General features: G+C 45.7%; 1 protein-coding gene across 3 annotated transcripts in view; it reads right to left on the bottom strand.

Moving 5' to 3' along the window:
* LOC117589068 (protein bric-a-brac 2) overlaps window positions 1-19,001 on the bottom strand; it is a 32,105-nt gene extending 13,104 nt beyond the window's left edge. For 2 of the 3 annotated variants that reach the window (XM_034280698.1, XM_034280701.1), the window contains exons 1-2: window positions 16,982-17,318; window positions 11,967-13,999 (exon numbers count right to left, since the gene is read on the bottom strand). In XM_034280698.1, the coding sequence (XP_034136589.1) occupies window positions 11,967-13,889 (1,923 nt within the window). In that variant the 5' untranslated portion in view covers window positions 13,890-13,999; window positions 16,982-17,318. Of the gene's footprint in view, window positions 1-11,966; window positions 14,000-16,981; window positions 17,319-18,966 lie in introns of those variants that run through there. The other variant, XM_034280700.1, reaches the window with a different exon arrangement.
* Window positions 19,002-22,520: the final 3,519 nt, after the last annotated feature.

The following is a 22,520-nucleotide window of genomic DNA, read 5'->3' as shown; positions in this document are numbered from 1 at the left end:
AAGAGAAAAATGATGGGTGAATTGATTGATACTGTTTGGGGGGGCTATTGGAGCGTATCAAAACAGTGTTTTTCCAAGGAAATATTCTAAAGAAACTTTACTATAATATCCATATGTTAGTTGACTTATTGGTCAGCAATATTTACCCCCCCTCACAATGCCTCTTTGGCTGCCTCCATCTATTTCAAATCACAACATATCCCAACACTTTTTGGTTAGACTAAAAAACAACATAATTTCGATTAATAAATGCGCGGCTCTATACATTGAATTTACGATCTATATGCATACATATATGTTTATGATCCATCTGGCCATCTGTTTAAGATAGTTTTTATAGCAAAAAAAAAAAACCATGAGGGAAGGGAGCAGGGTCATGGGAGCGCTTAGCGGGTAGGCGCTTTGATATTTCATACAAAGGAATACTACTTTTTTTTGTATGTATGTATAAAGTTTTATTATTTTATTATTATTATGATGAACACTAAATGTGCTCCCCTGGCCCTGCACTGCCCCTGCCCCTGCCCCTGTAAATGGGATGTATCTGCAGTTCAGCGCGTTTATTGTCGCGCACAAAACGCGCCGCGTCATGAGCGAACCATAAAAAAACTCAGTCTGTCCGCTCCGTCCGCTGTGGCTTTTGTTTTGTTTTTTTTGGAGACGTGTGGGACGGGAGGGGAGGGGCTGGCTCTTTTCATTCATGCAGACAATTGAAATGCTTTCATTTAGCATTTTGTCTTAGAAATGGACCCCAGCCTCGTTTGGGCGCCCCACCCGCTGTGTGTGCGGAGTTGTATAGTTAGCTCTACAGCCATTAGAGCAGCCCAGCCCGAAGTGTGAATCAATCAAAAACGTAGCTATTTTTAAGCGCTGCTAAAATTTGTGTTTAACTTTTCACTCGACAGCCGCCACACGCCGATTGTCAGCAGTCAGCCAAGACCCAAAAAAACAAGACCCCAAAAACAGCTGACGATGGAGATGAGGCTCGTGGATTGTGGGTTTGGAGAGACTCCAGCTAATCAGAAAAGTGAAAAAAGGCCTCAGCAAGTGTATTAAAATAAAATTTAAACATTTCGTCGCCGTCTGCGATGATCCTCTCTTTACTCTTTACTCTTCACTCTGCTGATGCTCTCTCGCTCTCTCGCTCTCCCCAATGCTCCAGCGCTGTGTTTTTTTTATAACATTTGCGCATGCGCAAACTGCCAAACGAGCAAATTAATAATTAATGCGAATAAACACACAAAAAGCAGCGACACGACCAAAAAGCAAACACAAAAAGGAAACAAAAACAAGATACTAAAAAAAAATTATGCAGAAGATGAACAAAAGAAGATACAAAAAATCAGAACGCACGTGTAACAGCGCTTTTGATTAATAAAGTAACAATTTAAATAAATATTATTAATAACGCCACTTTCGGTGCGGTGTGGGGGCTATAAATAACGATCTCCGAATGTGTAAATGTGGAATGGAATGGAAATTGAGATAAGCAAGAAGAGAATTAGTTAACTGGAATGGGTTAAGGTAATGATGGGATCGATGGGATCAGCAGGTGCTATGTGGTGCTAGGGCTTTGTTTAATGAAGATATTTATAGTATCAATAGCTAGATAAAGCTTTAAATGTTGTTTATGTTTAAAAATGGGCTTGAACAGTGGGAACAGATTAGTAGATCGGACGAAAACAATCTACAACCTATTATGGCGCTTTGAATGGGTTACAATTGCCACTTTTAATAAGTTATATTTGGTCAAATATTAAGCTGGCAATCATCAGATGAATAAGTAGATGTAGCCAGAAAGTTGCCCTCAATTATAGCAGAGAAAAACGACTTTTCATTCATTTCCGCTATGCTCCCAAAAACAGAGCAAGAAAACAGGAGTAAGAGCAGGCAAAAGCCACTGAATGGAAATGCTTGTAAAGAAGTAAAAGGGAAATGTAAATCCCCCCCCACGACGCACCGCACGAAAATATCAGCCACGTCACGATGACAAAGGTGAAGCCAGGCTGCAGCTCCTACTGCTATTCGTATTTTGTATTTATTTTCCATATATCTGTGTAATTACTCCGCACAAAAATGTGCCTCAAAACTGACCGACAAAAGTGAGGGAAAAACTATGCACGGAATGGGGTGTGTCTGTGTGTGTGTGTGTGTCTCTCCCAAGAAAAAGCCATTAATTAAAAACTATAAAAAAAAGAGAAACAAAAATTACACGATCATATTTTATTGTATTCGGTGCTCGGTGCTCGGTGCTCGGTGCTCGGTGCTGAGGAGATACATATTTTCGCTCCTTTACATTTGATATTTTTAATTGCTGCGGACGTAAAAGTGTTCCCACTTTTTTGTTGTTGTTGATTGTTGTACATATTATTATTATTTAAATTTCTTTATAATTACAGTGTGGCAGAGTGCGGGAGAGACAGAGTGGATTGTCGTTTGTTTCTTTGTCTCCAGCACTCCAGCACTCCGGCTCTGAGCGCTCTGCCTTTATGCATATGCAATGCGATTACACTGTAAGTATTTCCCCTGCCACCACTTTTTTATATGCGAAAGGGAAAGAGGGAGAGTGGGAGTGGGAGTGGGAGTGGGGCTGTGTCCGCTTTTAATGACCATGCGGCAGGCGTTGGCTTTCAATTGACACGAGCACCTGTCTCTATGTAATTTCTATATGTATTTATTACACACACATTTAATTGTTGGATTCAGTAGAACCTTTACTTTTTGTTTGTTCGTATAAATTCCCAAATACCAAAAAGGTAATTACAATTTATGGCCTGGGGCTTAATTATATGTGGCACAAGACTGCTTTTGGCTAATTAGAAGGAAGGGCATTTCAAAGGGAATATCAAACAAAAGGTATCGAAGGAAATTCAAGCAACGATCGACAGTTGAACTCATTTCCATTTAATCTTGCGCGATTTATTGTATCATAATTTTCGAGTCTTGAGTCACCTTCTGAGTGCTCAGGCTGGACCACTCCCCAGCGACTTTGTTTAATAAACCAATTTGATTATAAGCCAACGACATGAATCAGCAGCAGCATCACCTGGTCGGGTGCTCCTCTCATCGCACAATCATTACAACAATCAACAAAAGGAAAAGATTTGCATCTGCATTTGCAGTTTGCAGCGCTTAGTCAGCGCATTTTGTCAAGCTATGAGTTTAGAATTTAATTTTAAAATTAATTTCATATAATTATGCTGCAAACAAAAGGCACAGAGCAGAGATTGAGTGGAAGAATTCGCCAAAGTGTGTGAGTGTCTTGTGTGTTGTGTCTTGTGTCTGGTATCTGGCGCACATGCGAAAGACAGTTCAAAGACCTGTTCCGGCGAACACACAACAATTATAAAACGCTATTCGTGAACGTTTTATTCGATGGCACAGAAAGTCGAGAAACGAACAAAATAAAGAGTAAATGTCAAGAAACTATCACACACATTCGAAGAGCTTCGAACAGATTCAAGCGATTCAAACGTATGAATAATAATAAATAAAAGCAATTAATTATCATGAAACGCGAGGCATACAAGCATGGCTGTGCCACTACCAGCTGCCGTTGCTGCAACGAGGGGAAAAGATAAATAGATACAGATACAGATATAGATATTTGTATTCTGTATGCGGATCTGGTGGGAATTATTTTGTCTAAATTGCAAGTCGCTGACGCGGCGGTTTGTGCCATGCTCAACCGATTTCATTGTGCAATAAATGTACATAAATAATACAAGAAATACCCTAGATCTAGATCATTAATAAATGGCTACAAAGTTTGTCCACACGAGTGGCAGCTGGCAATAGGAAAGAGTCAATCAGTAAAAATAATATTTTACAATTGTTTTTAGGGTATAGAAAAGATGATGGAATATCTAATTATTAAATGGGTAGGACAGCCATGTCTCTGGGCATATCGATTGTCCAATAAACCAAAGTCTTTGCTGTCTTACTCTCACTTCGTTTTTGCATAGAAAATACCCTATAAAAATGCTACTAAATGACATGAACATTGCCTTTCATTCATTGCGGGGCATTCAACAGTAGCAGCAGCAGCAGTGGCAGTGGCAGAGCGAGCTACACGGAAAATGACTCAGCCACATAAATTTAATTATAGCTCGGGCGCAGAATTTATTTAGTTTTGTGTGCCTCAGTCCATTATAAAGTAGGCAAACACACACAGCCGCACAGGGGAGAACATATTGCTGTGCACATTTATGTGCGATATATAAAAATATTTAATTAATTATATGGCCAGAGTGAGCGAGAGAGCACGAGAGACTAAACTAAAAGTATTCCTGGAAATGTGGCAAAATGGTTGGGGAGGGTTTGGGTCAGCCAATAGATAGATTTTTGCTTGCTGGGTTTTCAATCGGTTTTAGGATGTTGTGTCCTGTCCCTGTTGTGTCTGTGGTTCGTGAGGCATTTAGCAGAAATTAGACAGCATTTAGTTTTTCAATTTTTGTGTCGTGTGTTTTTCTCTGTGGCCCCACAAATGAGTGGCGAAGCGCACAACACATTTGCGATTCATATAAATTGATTGCTGCTGCTTGCGTTTGTAATTAATAAAGTAAATTTGACCTCACACACATGTACAGACACAACGATGAATGAATGAATGCCCAGAAGATGAATATGAGCCAGAGTGGCAGTGGCAGAGCCCAAATAGAGGCATGACAAACGGCAGCGAGTGCAATTAGCAGGCAGGCAGCCAACAGGGCAACAGAAGTTGCAGATACATCAGTATCTGCATCTGCATCTGCATCTGTATCTGCTGTAGACTGTTGTGGACTCTAGACAGTGTAAAGTGTCGAGTGTAGACTGGGGCAAGTGCGTTGATAAATGTCTTTGACAGCGCAGAAAACAAACTGTGCAAATATTTGACAAAATACAACTATAAATATTGCTTAAGAATTAATGTTGCTGCTGCATCTGTCGCCGGCAGACAAATAGACGCGGACTCTGCGTACGCGACACCAAAAAGTGCGTGGCAAGACGCTGGGGGCACAACTGTGGTGCGGTGTGGCTTTTGCGGCCTGTCAACGACAGCCAGCGGCAGCAGCTTCATCTACAGAAGCGGCATGTCCGAAGAACCAAGAACCGCATGTATCCGTATCTGTAGCTGTCGCTGTCGCTGCTGCTGCTGCCACACACTCCGCGAGTAACGGTGTCAATTTAGCAACCGCAGCGTAGCGACTCTCCATCAGATGAGATGCGTGCAGCGGGCAGGGCGTGGTCCGAGGCCTGCCACGAAGTTGGCTTTTGTCTTTAAGCCATTTCCTTGGGCTAACTCTAACACTGTTGACACTCTTGTGGCGTGCCGTTAGGTAAATATTGAATGGAAAATGAATGTATTCATTGAGTAAATATTGTAAATGCGATAGATAGTTGCTGTTTGTGCACAAAAGAAAATGCTGGAACATGCGAGAAGCAGGATGATGGGGATGCGGCCTGAGGAGTGCCTGCATTTGCATTTCATTTTTTGTGGCACAGGTGAAGCCAGTTGCTGTCCCGGGAGTGCAGTCTGTGTGTATCTTGTGAATACATTCTGGGACCTACTTCTTGGATAAGTTCTAACTTTGCCTTAGCCGGAATATGGCAGGATGGGGCAGGGGCAAATGACTTTCTAAACAATTTTCTTGCCTCATGGCGCATAAAACTAATGAAATGCAAGCGCAAATGGAGATGTGGAAATATTACAGAAAAATTACAGAAAAAAGAAAAAACATTAACAACTCGGGGAAAAATGGAAACATATGTTTCGCTTTACAAATTATATATCCAATCGTAATAATTATATGCCTTCGGGCAGCCGACACACACACACAGAGAGAGAGAGAGAGAGAGAGCGATCCCCTCTGCGGCATTCGGATCTTTGCTGGCGGGGGTGCAGAACAGAAAGAACAATTGCAGCGGCAACGGAAAGAGCGCGGGAGAGGGAGAGGGAGAGGGAAGCAGTGGAAGATGCAGAGGAGGAGGAGGAGGAATGGCTAAATTAAGAAATGCAGCCAAGTGGTGGATGGGCAGGAGGGAGGAGGAGTGTGGTGTGGTGTGGTGTGGTGTGTGCGGGAGAATAAATAAATGAAGGAAGAGAGAACAAAAAAACGAAGAGAATTTGTTCTACGGCAAATGTACACAAAGTAATAAATATTGATGTACCCGAAAGAGTAAGAGCGGGGGGAGAACATTCCTCTTACATGTGTTTCTCCTTGCAGCTACAAACACACAGATACACATGCATCCACAAGATACATTTAATAATTTACAGATGCATTTGCAGCCGGGGCAGGGGCAGGGGCAGGGGAAGAGGCAACATCGAGCATCCAGCCAGCAGATGTGTTAAAATTCGTAAAGTAATAAAATAACAAATCAAATACACAAAAGATCCATGCATCAAACGAGACAGAGACAGAGACAGAGAGAGAGAGAGAGAGAGAGAGAGGGAGATGCAGCAATGTGGCATCGCAACTTCAAAGGAAAAGTCGAGTTGGTCGAAAATGCCGTGTTTACAGCCAGATGAATGCAGCAAATGCAACATCCATCGAAGGGAATCGCGGGATAAATAAACATTGGAAAAACACACACACACAGAGAGACAGAGACAGGCAGAGAGGGACAGAGACAGACAGACAAACGGAAGACTCTTCGCTTGTACCAGAAATGGACACTCCACTACTCGTTTTCGCTCACTTTGCTGCCTGCCACTAATTTCACACCAAATTATGCTCCTGCCACAAGGATGCTGTTGCTGCTGCTGCTGCTGCTATACGATGAGACGCCGCCACAAAAGGATTCCCGGCCGCAGTGCCTAAGCAACTGGAAAAACCACGAGCGGCAGCAGCAGAGGCAGAGGCACTGGCATGCAGCACTTGCAGCTAGAGCTAGTACTAGAGTGTGCACTGAGAGAAATTGGTTTCGGTTTGCCGGATTTTGTCATCACTTTTACGATTTTTAAAGTATTTCCAGTATTTTGTAAAGGTTTTTTGATCAGATTTTTAACATTTCTTGAGTTTTCCTTCAAAATATTTCAAAAACAAAATGCGCAACCATTTTCGCTCAGTGCAGCGCACGCAAATCGAACCTTTCCAGCAAATTGCCTTTGCATAAAGGAAGAAGCTGCAGCTTGTGGCACGCCACTCCACACAGCTCCCACTTTCCTCGTGCTGCTGCTGCTGCTGCTGTGCCTCAAGTGGAGCTGCCGCCACTAGTGCGAATGGGTGGCAAGTGCGGCATGCACCATTATACCCTTCGCCGTAGAGATCTCTCGCTAAGTGCAGGAGGAGTAGCGAACATTTTTTTGCCATGCTGATTGCCAAATTAGAGGCATTTACACACAGAGAGCGAGAGTCCTTTTTTACGCAGGATATTCGAGCGCTGTTTGCCCACAGACAGATGAGGGCTCCTGCTGCGGCACAAATGTGTGTGCCACATAATGTGGTGCATGGATGGGGGAGGGTATGGTTTTCGGAAACTGTTGCACAAGCATTTCCGAATTATGGCACAAATTATAATGCCATTTGTGTGTGTGTGTGGCAGTTGCACGTGGAAAAACTATTTCAAATGGATCATAATTTGCACTTATTTTGGAGTTTTCATTACATACCACGGCGTGGTTGCCCCTAATTGTGGCAGTAACTTTGTCTTACAGCTGGCAAAAGTATCTGCCAGATGCAAGACGTGTAGCCGGCTCTCCCTTTGTAACTGTATCTGTAGCTGTATCTCTGTGTGGCTGCTCTGTCGTATCTGCTGGCTATAAATATTGTATCTCTGGAGTCTCAGCTACAACTCAGTCTCTGCCGCTGCCCCCCTGCCAGTCTCTCTGTTTGTAATTGCGTAAACAGACTCGTACATATTTTATTTTATATTTTATTGTTTCGCTCCGCTGCGCTGCGCCATAAGGGCAGATACCTATAATTTTCTTGTGTCTTTCTCTCTCTCTCTCTCTGTCGTACAATGGAACAACACACCGCTGCTGAGGGGCAACAGTAACAGCAGTGGCAGCAACAGAAACGGTCTATGGCAATAATAATCATCATCATCATCGTTTGCAGTCGTTGTCGTCGTCGTCGTCGTCGTCATAAAGACAACAGTCGCCGCGACTGCACTAACGACAGACAGATACAAATACATACTGGAGAGTGTGTGTGTGTGTGTGTGTGTGTGTGTGGAAATGCGGAATAAATAAATAAAATGTAACAAAAGGCAGCCCAAATAAATGAAAATATAACAAAACTTAACACAAACATCAGCCAACAGAAGGAAAACAAATTGAACGGAAATGTATCAAAGAAAAACAGAGTTCGTGGTAGTAAAAGAAGTACAAGAAATGTTAAGGGAATAATAATAGACATACCAAAGCATTGACATATCATTTGAAGACAGTTAAGCGAGGTACTAAGGGAGAATCAGCCAGCAACCTGCAAGATCTAAGGCAACAATCGCGTTGCAGCAAGAAATAAAGTGAACTGAAGGCAGACAGACAGCCAATAAACTGAAATATAAATTAATCTCAGAAACGCCATAAATGAAATTGAACGACCCAAAGTTCAACCCGAATAATATTTCCAGCATTTTCAGCTATCCAAAAGAACGGCAAAAATAAACCAATTTGCCGATAGCAAATCAAAGACTTCAAAGGTCCTTCATTTGGCAATCAAACCAAAGAGCATTATTCGTATTATTATTAGCGATATAAAACAAATACAATATTTATACTGCATTTATAATTACGAGTGTGGCACGTTGTCCGTGACCATGACAATGCCCCGTGTTGAAATTCCCCTCGCCAGATCCAGATATACGAGCCATATAAACATTCTATTGTCCCCCATACGATAATCGGTTTTTTGTGTGTTCTTAGTTTATTGTTGGTTAAAATTCTTTAATTAAACAATCACCGTCGGCCTGTAAATCGACTTAAAGAGGGGACGTGCAAATTGTGGCTCATACTAACAGAAAAAAAAATGCTCTTGTCACGGCGCATATTCATGCGTCATTCAGTACCCAAATCCGAGTCCGCAAAAGATATAGAAATGGAATTAGAAAATACTCCGAGTGTGCGATTCTTATCGGGAGTGTTGGGAATCGACGCGACTTAAGATTACGCGCACAAATAAATGTTATTATGATTATATTGTTGTATTATATTTGCGGTGCTCCAAGCGATAAGATCTATGTGGGTTTACGGCACAGCAAGACCCATTTGTCCATCGCCTCGCATCGCTTTGGCCATAAAAAATAAATTACTTATTTATTTCGAGTGTGTGTGCTCGACCCACACCTCCGGCACATTCCCCCTCTTTCCCACACATTTCCGTATAATAAAATGTTAAGAACAAGAACAAGACTGGGCAACAATTGCTGCAACAATTTTATAGCTCTGGCCACCACAAAAAACTAAAGAAATTATCGAAATTGGCTCGTAAATTATAGAATTCTCATATATAATTCTCATTCCAATTCCAATTCCAATTCCATTCGATTGGAAAAAGTTGCGGCACTTTGCCTTACGAAATCCTTTAATCTTTATAAAATGGAAAACCACGGCCAAAGGGGCACACCACGGGCTTTGTTTTATGTGTGTTTCTGTGTGGCAGATAAGAGCCACTTTTCTACTCTTTTTTTTTTTTGTTTGTTTGGAGGCCGGTCTCTCTCCCTCTCCTAGTGGCGTTTATGTATGTAAAACCCAACGGCACATAAATTTGATTTATTTCCAAGACTCTCGAATCAATCAAAATGAGCCTCTAATGAGCCCCAAAAGACCAGACCGCACAGGAAACCAGCAGCAGGCGGCGGTGACATTTCGGGATTTCTAGTCTGGGAGATTCTCACGCTGAAAGACGGCAGACCAGACCAGAGACCCCTATCTCATGCCCATTTCCTCTCTACGAAAGAGAGTTCAATCCACCTGCTTAGCATAGACACAGACACATAGACACAGGCTACACATGTAGCAATTATGACTAATATTTTGGGCAGACAAAGAGCGGCAGCTTGGAGCTTGGAGCTTCGAGTATGAGCGGACTACGCGCCCTTGGCTGTCGCACAAGTTTTTCCACACTTCGGGCAATTTCCAGTAATTTTCTTTGCGCAAAAACAATTGGCAAAAGGCACAAAAGAGACGGTGCACAGGGGGGACAAAGTAAATACAAGGAAAAGTCAAGGAACTCTCTCTCTCTCTCTCGAAAAATAAGACACAAATGGAGATGGACCGGGGAGCATCATTTTCTTGCTACATTTTGCTGAATGCTGGGTTGCCACAATGCTGCGTGTGTGTCTCCTCACTCTCTCTCTCTCTCTCTCGCTAGCACTCTCTCTAGCAATCGCTCTCGCTTTGTCTGTGTGTGGCTGTTTTGGCTCTCTTGCTGTCCCTCTCTTTGTGTGACTTTCTGTGAATGAAAGTTCCTTTGGCCGGAAGTTGGGGGGGGCGACAGCAGAGAGCACTCGCTCGCTCGCTCTCTCTCGCAGCAAGAAGACACTCACTCTATTAAGTAACAGGCTCTCAGTCTGCTACTTCTCCCAGACCCCACCACACGCACCATCCATCGTCATCGCCAGCGTCTGACTTGAGTCTATATAAATTTTTTGGCACACACCAAAAAGGGGGGGTTTCCCTCAATGACGTAGTCACAGAATGTTTTCTGGGGTTTGAGAGAGATGTTTGGGTGTGGGACACACATTGTCAGTGCGAAAACTTCTTCAAGTCTTTGTGTTGTTTTTATTACCCGAGCGAACATTTCTTCTTGATTTTATTTCTCATTTCATTTCAATAAATTAACAGCAGCACAAATGCCAGTAAACTGTGTGCAAAAGATGGAGGAAAATAAGCAACGAGTGAGGACTCACTCGAGTCGTAAACACAAAACGTTTTTCCAAGGGTTTTTCCCTGCCACAGACTAACTTCAATATGATATTTGTATGTATCTACAATCTAATATTTATATTCATGAGAAGCGCGGGCTAATGATGGGTCTAAGGATGCATAGGAAATGGGAGGAACTTCGGGGAACTTCTGAACTTCTGTTAAACCCTGCAAGACTGATCTTCTGCTCATTTGGCATCATCTCTGCTCGAGTGGAATGCATAATTATTCGAGTAATATGTGTGATTCCAGTAATATAGGCAAAGAAGCCCAAGAATGCATCTTGTCTTGGCCAGATGAAATCTCTTAAAAGACAAAGGCACTGAGGAACATTAGTCCACGAATAATTTGCAAAATCAAATGCACGAGAGGGAACAACACAACACATCAAATCAAATATTTGTTTGTGACTTTTGTTTGCATTTAGCCATCAATTTTTTATGGCAATTGTTTATAATTTTGTTGATTCTTCATTGTTACAGCGCTCTCTCTTCTCTTCTCTGCTCTTGGTGTGTGCCCCACATTGCGGGCTGCCGTCTGTAGTTTGTCCTTTGGCCCCGCGTGCATTGTGCAATTTTCGTCATTAGCATCAAATGTTGTTGAATTGTTGAATTATTTTTCAAGTCGCTGACGCACTTAATGTCTCTCGACCTCTGTCTAAGCTGCAACCGGCCTGCCCCTGCCCCCCTCTTTGGTAAACTGCTTCTTATACAAATAGAAAATCAGCTTTAATTTGCAATCTAATAGAAATAACAAGACTCTCGCAAATTCGCAATTCGCAATTCGCATTTCGAGGTAAAGACTTCTCCCTCCCCAGTCTCTTTCCCTCTGTAAGTCGCTTAAGTCGTCGCCGATTCGTTTGTTGTGGAGGTAAATGCTAAAATGCATTTCGTTAATATGCATGCACCCGTTGCACTGTCCGTCTGTCCGCCTGTCTGTCGTTCCTTCCACTGGACATTATGTAAAAAGCGTTTTTATTCTTCTGCTGTGGCACATGCCCCTTGGGGTCAAGCAGAAACCAACCGAAGGAATGGGCACACTTGGAACTCGAACCTAGCTAAAGTATCTTTCCAACACTTAAGAACTATCTTTGAAGATCAATCGCTGCACTTACCCTCTCTTCTTCGCGTATCATTTCGGCAATTTCCGGCTTGATTTCCATGTCATCGTGATGCGATGATCCCACCGATGAGGCCGAGGGTACGGCTCCACCTCCCACGGCTCCGCTGGCGGGTGCCGAGGCTGCGCCGCCGCCATTGCCGCCCGCTGCCGCGGCTGCCAGAGCGCTGGCCATGGCGTGCGAGTGGGCCAATTGGTGCTGGGCCGCCAGCTGTTGGGCGGCTGCTGCCGCTGCATGATGATGCATGGCGGCGGGTGGCTGTGGCTGTTGGGGCACAGCGGCAGCGGCATGATGTGCTGCTGCAGCCACTGCTGCGGCCATGTGTGGTGGCAGCGAGGACTGGGCACCGCTCGACGATCCACCGCCGGTGGGCGAGTGCAGCTGGGCGCCTGCCGAGGAGCTGCCGTTGGAGCTGCCCGAAGGATGGTGCTGCTGGTGGTGCGGTGGCGGCGAGCAGCTGCGTGCCGCCGTGCGGTATGTGCCCGCCGACGAGGACGAAGCCGACGATGAGGAGTTGCCCACCGCGGCTGTGCCTCCCGTGCTGGCTGTGCCGCCGGAGCTGCTGCTCGAGGCGGAGGAGGAGGAGTGTCCTGTGCCCGCGAGGAGGTGCGCCTGCAGCGACTGTGGGTTTGGGGAGGCGAACGGGTTCCGCACGATCGTCGATGTGGGCTGGCTCTGGCCACTGGGCGTGACTGCCGTGCGGGGCGAGGACTCGCACTCCACGTCGGGGCGGAGGCTGTCGCCATGCAGCGGACTGGGCGTGGCATAGTTGCCATCCCGCGAACGTTTCCGCTGCCGCTGATTGAGGTCCATGGCGGTGTCCGGCAGCAGGCGGGCACGCTTGGGCTCCGGATCATCGTCCTGCCGCAGAATGGCGGCCGCCAGTTCCTCATCCTCCTCCTCGTCCTCCCCGTAGACGGACATGCGCTGGTCGGGGATCATGGGATGCGCGGAGGCGCCGTCGCGACTCGCACCGGCACTCACCTCGGCCAGGCCGCGAATCTTGAGGGTTTCGGCGACCTTTAGCAGGGGATTGATCTGATCCTGGCACACATTGATCTCCCCCTTGTACATGAACTCCACGAGGGCCTTGAGATCCGACCAGTGGACATCGCGCATGATGATGATCGGGTGCTGGCAGGGATTGTCGTAGAACAGAGCCTGGAAGTACGGCGAGCAGGCGGACAGCACCATTTTGTGTGCCTTGATGGACTGGCCTTCGCAGGAGAGGGTCACATCCACGAAGGACTCGCTCTGCAGCAGCTCATCGAAGACGTTCGTGAGGTTGGACTGATAGTTGTTCCACCTCAGGCAGAACTGCTGGTTGTCCGTGGCTCCCCCGCCACTGCCACCACTGACCACGGGCGGCAGCCGCCGCCTCGCGGGTGTCACCTTTTGGTCCATTTTGATGGGTTTTCCAGGGGTAGTCGGCGATGTCTGTCCGAACTCGAAGAGTGCGGCTGCTGCCAGCTTGTGGCTGGCCTGCGGCTGTGGCGACACGGGCAGGGAGCGGGACTTCTTGGCCTCCAATTGGAGATGCAGCTCGGGATCGTCGGGATCCCGCAGGCCCACCACTTCGCTGGAGGTCATGGGCCTTGGGGGCGGTGTCAGTGGTGGATCTTTGATCAGATTTTGCTTTGGTTCCGCGACATCTTCCGCGACCACATCTTGGACTGTGGGTGGCGTTGCCTTGTCTCTGTCTGTGGCAGGGACTGTTTCTGTGGCAGCCTCTGCGCTGTGTTCCTCCTGCTCGTTGGCAGAGGGTTTGGTGTCCATTTCGGGAATGGTTTCCACATCATTCTGTTGCGGCTCTGGCGACCCTTTGGGCTCCTCTGTGGCCATGCGGCTGTAGTCGCTCGCCTCGAACTCGCTCTCCGACTTTATTTCAAAGTCCATCAACTGTTTGGTCATGTCCATTATGTATTATGTGTGTGTTTGGGTGTGTGTGTTTCTAGCAGAGAGAGGATTCACTGTACTTGGATCTCCTGTTGGGGTGCTGCTCAAAACATCTTTGGGTTGCTGCAGCCCTGCAAAAGTTGGTCGAAAATGTCATTAAATGTTGTATCTCTCGAGTGGAATTGTATTTTCTTATTGTTTATCTAATGGAATTAACATTGAGGAAGGGGCAACGGAAAACTTATAGCTGTTGCTGTAACTTTAGCTGTATCTCTGAGTCATAATTCTATTAAATAAGCCAATTAATCTTGCCCCCCTGCCCATCGCCCATCGTCTATCGCCCATCGCCTATCGCCCAGCACTGCCCACACCCCACTGCCAGCTGTGTGGAATATTTCCATGAATTTCTATTAATTTATGTTTGGAATTTTGCCTACCCCCCGAAATGTGCTTTATTAGCTAAAAGCTAAGCACACATTTATTTATGTTTAATTTCGGCTTAATTTATATTACGCCTGGAACAGGCAGCCTCCTCCTGCCGCTGCCACTGCCACTCGTAGCAACCGATTGTTGTATCTGCTGTATCTATTTGTACTCTCAGTGGCAGCAGCAGCAGCAGCAGCAACCGAGCGGTATGTACTTCCATGCGCACATGGATTTATATTTAATTAAATATTATTATTTATGGCAGTGACGAGAGAGAGAGAGAGGGAGCAGAGCGGTAGCCGCTCCGCAAGTAATTATATTTATTTAAATATGTATTTTTTGTTGTATAATTTTAATTTATTCGATTGTGTGTGCATATATCTAAGGGGTGGGGTGTGTGTATGTGTGTGTGTGTCTGTCGGGGCGGGGGGAGGGCATTTGTTTTGCTGCCTTTCGGGGTGGAAAAGTTGCTTTTGCTTTTGCTTTTGCTTTGCTGCCGCTTCTGCTGCCATCAAATTTAATTATATTTATTATTATTGTTATTATAATTCTGCTTCTGCTTCGGCTTCTTCCTCTTCCTCTTCGTATTCTTATTCCATTCCGTTCCGTTGCTACTTTTATGTTTATTATTATTTCATTCCAATTAAATCTTGCGGCTGACGGGACGCTCAACGGCTACGAAATGCTATGCCACTTGGAGTCGTCGAGTCGCTGTCGTCGACTGTTATTTGTATACCCTTTTATTTGTTGTCAGAGCAAGACAGAACACAGACAGGGGGAGAGAGGGTATAGCGAATTTGAGCAGATGTTTGAGACCGAGTGAAAGGGAAGCGAAAATGCAGAGGCAAAATGTGGCAAATCTCAATGATGTGTGGATAAATCTTTGCACATTGACAATAATTATGAGTCGGAGTAAATATTAACTAAATAACATAAATAGGCATTGAATAGATCTTTAGACTGTAGCTGAAATAACGAAAATTTATCGGCAACTGCTTAATTGCTTAATTTTTGGACCCTTCCACAAATCTCCCCAACGATCAACGATCAACGATCTCTTTCCTAGAGTAACTCAACTTCGTTCCTTAAATCTCGAATTTTCATGCTTGATTTTGTTTATTTTATTGTTTGCTGAAGAGCCAGAAGCAGCACCAGAGACTGAGACTCGCGACTCAAGGGAGTCGCTGCTCCTGCCACTTGCCATAAGAAAATGCTCTTCCTGTCTGTCGCTTCTTCCTTTTCGCCTTTTTGGCAACTTTTGGTTTATTGTTATGGGGCACTGCCCACCCCGCAACCCCCATTTATTCATGTGTCTCTGCCACGCTGCCACATTCCACTGCACGCATTAAATTTGATGATTCTTTGCGCCCAAAATAAATAAATAGCAAAAATAAATAAATAAATAAATTGCTTAAATGCAGAAAGTCTGCGAAAAAAACTTGAGTCACGAATTTCATGGAAAAAAAAACAACTTTGACAACAACAACAAAATAGTTTAATGTTTCTACGGAAACTAAGCAAAAGTTGTGGCAATTTGCAGGAATTTCTTTTTCGAATCAATTTTTTTGTTTTGTTTTATTTTATTTTTATTTGCCAATTTCTTGGGCGCTTCCTCTCATGTATCTCAAGTCTCTCCTCTTTATTTTTCATATGTTTTTTGGTTAAATTATTTATGTCTAGGGGAAGTGGGGAAACATGGCGGAACAGCGAGAGAGAGCGAGCAACATTTCCTCTGAGCTTTTCAATTATTTATTATTATTATATTTTATTTTTTTTTTTGTATTTATTTATTTAAATTATATTCGCTTGGGTCCTCAACTGAAGGATGTTGGAGGGGGTACTTGGAAGTTTGTAAAGCACACACACACAGACACACAGACACACACACAGGGGGTGGGGCAGACAACTCTCAAAACGGTGGAGGAGGAGGAGGCACTTTTATATATATTTTATATTGTATTTATTTATTAACGCTTATTTATTATTTATGCAGTCTGTAATAAATTACACAAGCGGCTGCCACTTTGCCACCAGCTGCTGCTGCTGCTGCTGCTGCTGCTGCCTCTTCTCTCCTCTCCGTTCGTTTTGTTGTTGTTGCTGCCACACACAACAATTGTGTTCCGTGTCTGTGCCACGGTCTCCACTCTGCTCCGAACTCTTGTGGTACGTGGAAAACTGTTTACAAAACTGTTTTTGGCGCGTGCCACCATGCCACCCACTCGGACGAAGTTCTCTGCCACTGCTGCTGCTGCTGCTGCTGCTGCTGCTGCTGCTGCTGCTCGGAAAAGTTGCTTCTCCTTCGCGTAAGTTTTCTTAATTCCTGAGCTCCCAACTTTGGGCCATAAGATGGAGGAGGCAGCAACAGCAGCAACAGCAACAACACTTTTTACGACCTTTTGGGTTGGGTGGAAATTGTGTGGAGCGTGGTGTGTGGCAGGGAGTGCGGGTCGGGGGGGATTTTGTGTTATAAATTAATAAATTACAATTTCTTTGGGGAGAAGCGGAAAGTGCGCGGAAAATTGTGCGACGCCACTTGTGATAATGTAAGAAAGGAAAATCGATTTTCATGCAGCACCACCGACCATTAAGTGCACCCACTCTAGATCTGTGTCTCTATCCACCATCCACCATCCACTATCATTATTATAATTATAATTATCACAAAAACACACTGAAGTTGCACGTACACTTTGGAGGCGCCTCTGGTTGGGTTGGTTGCTTGCTGGATCTGGATCTGGATCTGGATCGCCTGGAGTTCCGTTTTGTTTCGTGGAATATTTTCGTTGTGGAATAATTTCTTTGTATTTGATATTGTATGATCCCGATCACTGCTGCATGCAACACATGCTGCCTGCAACTTATTTGTTGCCACTTCTGTCACTTCAGTCACTGTTGCACTGTGTTTCGTTCTCTTCCTCTCTTTTGTTCTTGTTATTGTTGTTTTTGTTGCTGCTTGCGCTGCCTCGTGTTGCGCCTCAGAAAACGTTGCACTCACGGCGAAAGTTGAAATTCGAATGAACTCGCGTTGTGTCGGCCGCCTCGTGCAATGAATGAAACTCGAGACAGACTGCTGCTGCCACAGTGGCGTCGCAGTCGGCGTGGGCAGCGACGCCAGCACCACCACAACGGAACGCACGAGCGCCGCACAAGAGAGAGAGCAGGCGAGCGAGCGTAAGAGAAGAGAGAGCGCCGGCGTCGTTTCCCACGTTGCTTTCCGGTTTTTGCGGCGAATTCGTTTTTGCTTTACAAAAGAGAAAGGAATTGTTAAAGAGAAGGAACTTATTTCTCTTTGGTTGTTGTGCTTGGCATTTAATGATCGACGAATGCTTGAGGGAATAAAGTTAAGGAATATCGAAAGGTGGAGATCCCCAATGAGCATTTCTTGCATTTTGTCTTTTAGGAGACTCTCAACAATCATCCATCGATTGGCTTGGCTCTGCGTTTGCCTCAACTTTTGTTGCCCGAAAATGGTTTAAATCACACGTTCCTGCCACTTCCCAATCGAAGCTTAGCGCACAAGCAATTTATGCCACAACCAATTCCCAGCTCCCAATCGAAGGCTTCTCCCCCTTTGGGGCAAAGAAAAACTATGCCTACGCAACGCATAGAGGGGCACCTGCTGCTGCACTTGCAACTTGTGGCAGCGGAGGGGGCCAGCTGCTAGGCCGAAAGAAAGAGAAGATGCCTGGCCAATGTCCAGTAAGAAGTGCCTCAGCCGCCTGCCAACCAACCCCTCTGGCATCTGGCATCGGGCATCGGGCATCGGGCATCCGGCATCTTCTACAGCCATTCATCCTCCAGTGTGGGGCTGTTGTTGCTTAGACCCAAAACTATGGCATGCAAAAAGAGCAGAAAGAGAAAAACTACTGAAAGCGCGAGACGGCATGACTTGGCCACGCCTCCAAAATGTTGGCCATGAAGCGTCCAATGCCATGGGTGTGAGCGAGTGCGCAAGCTTAGTGCTCCCTCCACAGTGTTTGGGTCAGCGGGAAGGGAGGTGTGGTGAGGGTCCGAAGGCAGCTGCCCCCTCCACGTAATGAAAGCAACAAAAAAATGCAAAAAGACGAAGCGAACGAAACGAAACGAACGAAGCGAACGAAACGAATGGAGAGCCGAAGCTTTGCTCGCGCTCTCTCGCTCTTCCACTCGGTGTCTCTCTCTCTCTCTCACTCTCATTCTCTCTTCTTTCTTCTTGCCTTTTGCCTTTTGCCTTTTGCTGTTGTTGCCGCCTGCCTCTTGCTCTTTGGAGGAGGTGCTGCTGTTGCTGCTGCTACTGCCCCGAAAAGAGCAAAATTAATGCGAAAGAAAGAAATTGCAACAACAGTGGACTAGTGAGAAGTGAGGAGTGGGGGTAGGAAAGGTGCTGCTGCAGAAAAGAGGAAGGAAGTGCAATGCTGCTGCTGCTGCTGCTGCTTGTTGTTGTTCCGGCTTGATGACGTCATGCGGTAGGCGGCGCCTATGAACGCATTTTTAATGCTCGACGGCCGGGCTCCTCCATTGTTGTAGGCCTCTGGCTGGGATATGTCTCTGGCTGTGTGTGTGTGCGTGTTGCACGCATATCCATTGTTGTTGTTGCAAGTGCCACATGTGCCTCTGTGTGCGTGCAACCAATAACAACAACTAAAAACATATTTATTCTCCCCTGTGTGCACACGCAACTGGCTGTAGTGTGTGTGTGTGTGTGTGTGTGTGTGTGTGCGATTTTGTTGTAGTATATTTTGCATATTTTATTCCATTTTGCGGCGCTCTTCTCTCTCTTTTTTTGTGTGACCTTTTTTCTCGTACGCTTTCGTGCGCCTTCGCCCCAGCTTCGTGCTCGACGCCGATTGGCCCCTGACGGCCCGTCGCTGACATATAAAATATATATATAAAATATACAGTTATATATATCTGAAATATATATCAGATTCGTGTGCGTGTGCGTGTGTGTGTGTGCATCGAGGGGGAAAAAGCGTTTGGATACGTATCAAATATTTTAAGGCTACTCCACGCGCAGACTTCGGCTGGCTTCGTGTGGCAACGAGGCACCGAGGTGACTGCCTGCTGCTGTCCCTATATCTTCGAGAAAAAGAAAATGGAGGCAAAAGACAAGAAGACAAAGAAAGGAAGCATTGAGATGTTGCCACATCAGAAGCCATTTTTTTGTTGGGCTGTCAAATGCGAATTTGAATTATTAATTGAAAAATAGGGTTTCCGCCTTGCAAGATTGGATCTTCAGGTGAAGGTTGTTGCTTAAGCACACAAATATGCAGTAAGTAAAGGCATAAAGGACTCGCTGTGACACCGAAAAGTATGCTGCAATGTTTTATGGATTAAAGATGGAAAATACCTCTGGGGTTTTCTTAATAATACTTATAAATTCAAGTTGCAGAAGATCTAAAGATCATGTTTCCATCCATCACTCAAGTGTGAAGTGTCCTAAGATCAAGTTATTTCTAAATTAGCTCTGAAATCTCTGCCACGAATATTTCTCTTCAACTTTCACCCTCAAAATGGCTAAATGTGATGCAGAAGAGTCTCCGCAAAAGTCTTTCCCAATGATTTCTGTGAAAGATCATCCTTAAAGGATGCTTCATATAGATATTTCTCTTCGTCCCTTCCCCTTGTCCCTTTTGCCGCTGCATTCGGTTGACGAAACAGTTGGACTAGGACCTGGACGTGGACCCGCGCTACGTTCGCTGATTTCCACGCTTTCGTGGCGGAAATGAAGGCCCTTTCCGCTTTTGACAAGTCCAAAGATGGCAGCTGAAAAAAAAGGAGAAAAAAACGGGTTAACTAACCGGTGCCCTGTCCCCCACCTGCTGGCTTCAGTGGGAGAGGAAACTAGCGCTCTTCCGTTCCGTCAGCGGCGACTAGGAAATTTCAAAGTGAAAATTACTGGCAAAGGAGCGACAGGGAGGGGAGAAAAGCGTCAAGTGAAGAAAGCAAAAGCGTGTGGGCAGTGGTCTGGCAACCACGTTAAAGGACATCCGCCGGCAAAAGAGCGAAAAGAGTTCGAAATTGCCATGCAAAAAAAAAACACAACACACACAGCAATACATCAACACTTGCACTTACACTTACACACACCAACACTTGCACTTCCACTTACACCTGCAGCAAAGCAACAAAAAATATCAGAGAGACGGAGAAGACGAAATGGCGACAGGAAATGACGAAAGCCACTGACAGACAAGCAAGTTCCAAGTTCCAACTTCCCACTGATATTGGGAATACTCTTTGAGGGGCTTTACTTCAAGGAATATGTATGGGCTCTTGGAGGGAGAAAATATTCAAAGAGGATCTGGGGAAGAAATCAAATTGATAGATGAAGAAAATAGCGCAATTCTGTGGAAAAATCAATTGCAGAGAGTGTGTTTTGGATTGCCAATTAAATATGCAATGCAATTTGTTAAAGAAGAAACTCTCCAGTTGCTCAAAATATATTCTTTAAGGTGCTTTTTTGTGCCTTCAGCCTTGGCAAGCATTTTTCATGATTATAAGAGGGAATAATAAAAGATGGGATCTTTTAATGGGTTGTGAGTGTGTTCTTTGCTCGCTTAAAACTGTAATAAATACCTTGAATAAAATGTAAAATATCCATCCATCATTCATTCATTCTTCCGATTATTTGATTGCCACGAAAAACGGACAAACTTCAATGCCCAATCGACACTCCCGTTCGCACAGTGAAAAGCATTTAAAAGAAAAAGCAAAGCGAAGACAATTTAAGAGAAAAACTTAGTCAAAGCAGAGACCTACTGAAAGCCAATGTCATCAAAGGATGCAGGCAGGATATGGGAATGGGAATGGGGCGGCAAAAGGATAGCGGCATATGGCCATCGCCTTCGTCCAGCCCTTGTCGAAGTGGACAACAAACCTCTCAAGCTGTTACCAGTTTTGTGCCAAGCGTCTCTCAAAGGCCACTCGAAGGCCTCTCGAAGGCGGACTCCGCTTTGTTGGCAAAAGGGAAAAGCAAAAGCAGGAGCGGAGAAGGGAGTCTTGAAGAGACTTTGATGGAAATAGGAGAGAGCTCAAGGATAGATGGAAGACTTGGGGCATTAGCCAGGTGCTTGAATTGGCAACTGACAAAACTTTGAGCTAGAAACAGCTGCTGGAAGATCTAGGAGATCCTTGAAGATCCTGAGAGCTGCTAAAACTGCTAAGTATTCCCACGTATCGAGGAGGAAATTCAGCTTAAAGCAAGGATCAATGCTGCAGCCAGCGACCAGAGAAGGAGAGACTGGCCAGTGGAGTCGGACTGTGTGTAGGCAACAATAGAAGTAGCCACATCAGTGGCAGTGGCAGCGACTGGCCCTCGAGGTCCTTGATGGCGCTCTCCCGCTCTCCCGCTCTCACTCTCTCGCCACGAGCCTCCTCGGTCAATTGGGTCCCCCCTGGCGGCAGGCGGCAGGCAGCAACTTTTCTTGTTGGAAAATTGCGCATACGCGACGTCGTCGCCCATCAGCGTTGTCGTTGCGGCAACCGGCGGATGGATGGGTGGGTGGGAAGGCTGCACGGGTGGGTGTTTGGTAGATGGAACTGAAGCTGAAGCTAGCGGCGGCGTCGGTTATGTGTCCTCCTCCTGCTTCGACCAAAAAGAAAGGAGTTTTCTCTGCAGTTTTATTTCCTGCCTCTGGAGGATGGAATACGTGCGCCCCAGCCCATGGCCGGACCAGGGCTAACAAAAGAGTTTCTAATGATTTTTGCGCCATGTTTGTTGTTGCCGCCGTTGCCACTGCCACTGCTGATGCCTCACTGCCTCACTGCCTGCCTGCCTGCCTGCCTGCCTCTGGTGCCTGGAGAGGACACGGGAAATGAAAATCGAAAGAATTGTTGACCAGGAGGCGGCCGGCCGTTGCTGCTGAGTCGAGGCCTCCTCCAGCTCCTGCTGCCTCTGCCCCGTTGCAAATGCAAATAAATTCAATCGATAGAGCTGGTCCAAGCTGCCACTGGAAGCCACCTCGTGCATGCGTCTGCTGCTGCATTGTTCGTGCCACATATACGGCTGGGTGGGGGCATGGTCTGTGCCGTGCCTCCAAGTTGCCGCTCGCGAATCCTATTATTTAGAAGAGCAAAGGCAGAGGCAGAGGCCCACAGCCTGCGCCAATGTCGAGTCCCCGCCTAAGCTGCGAAATGAAAATCCTCTTCGAAGGGGTTGGCATGTGTGGCACGGGGAATGCTCAAGCCCAAAGCCAACAAACGAGAAGTCCCACCCCCCCCCCCCCCCCCCCCCCCCCCCCCCCG

This window comes from Drosophila guanche, unplaced genomic scaffold (assembly GCF_900245975.1).
Source record: "Drosophila guanche unplaced genomic scaffold, DGUA_6, whole genome shotgun sequence".
In the NCBI taxonomy this organism is placed as follows: domain Eukaryota; kingdom Metazoa; phylum Arthropoda; class Insecta; order Diptera; family Drosophilidae; genus Drosophila; species Drosophila guanche.
The sequence above is the reverse complement of the archived record's forward strand: the minus strand, read 5'-3'. Positions and strand labels throughout refer to the sequence as shown.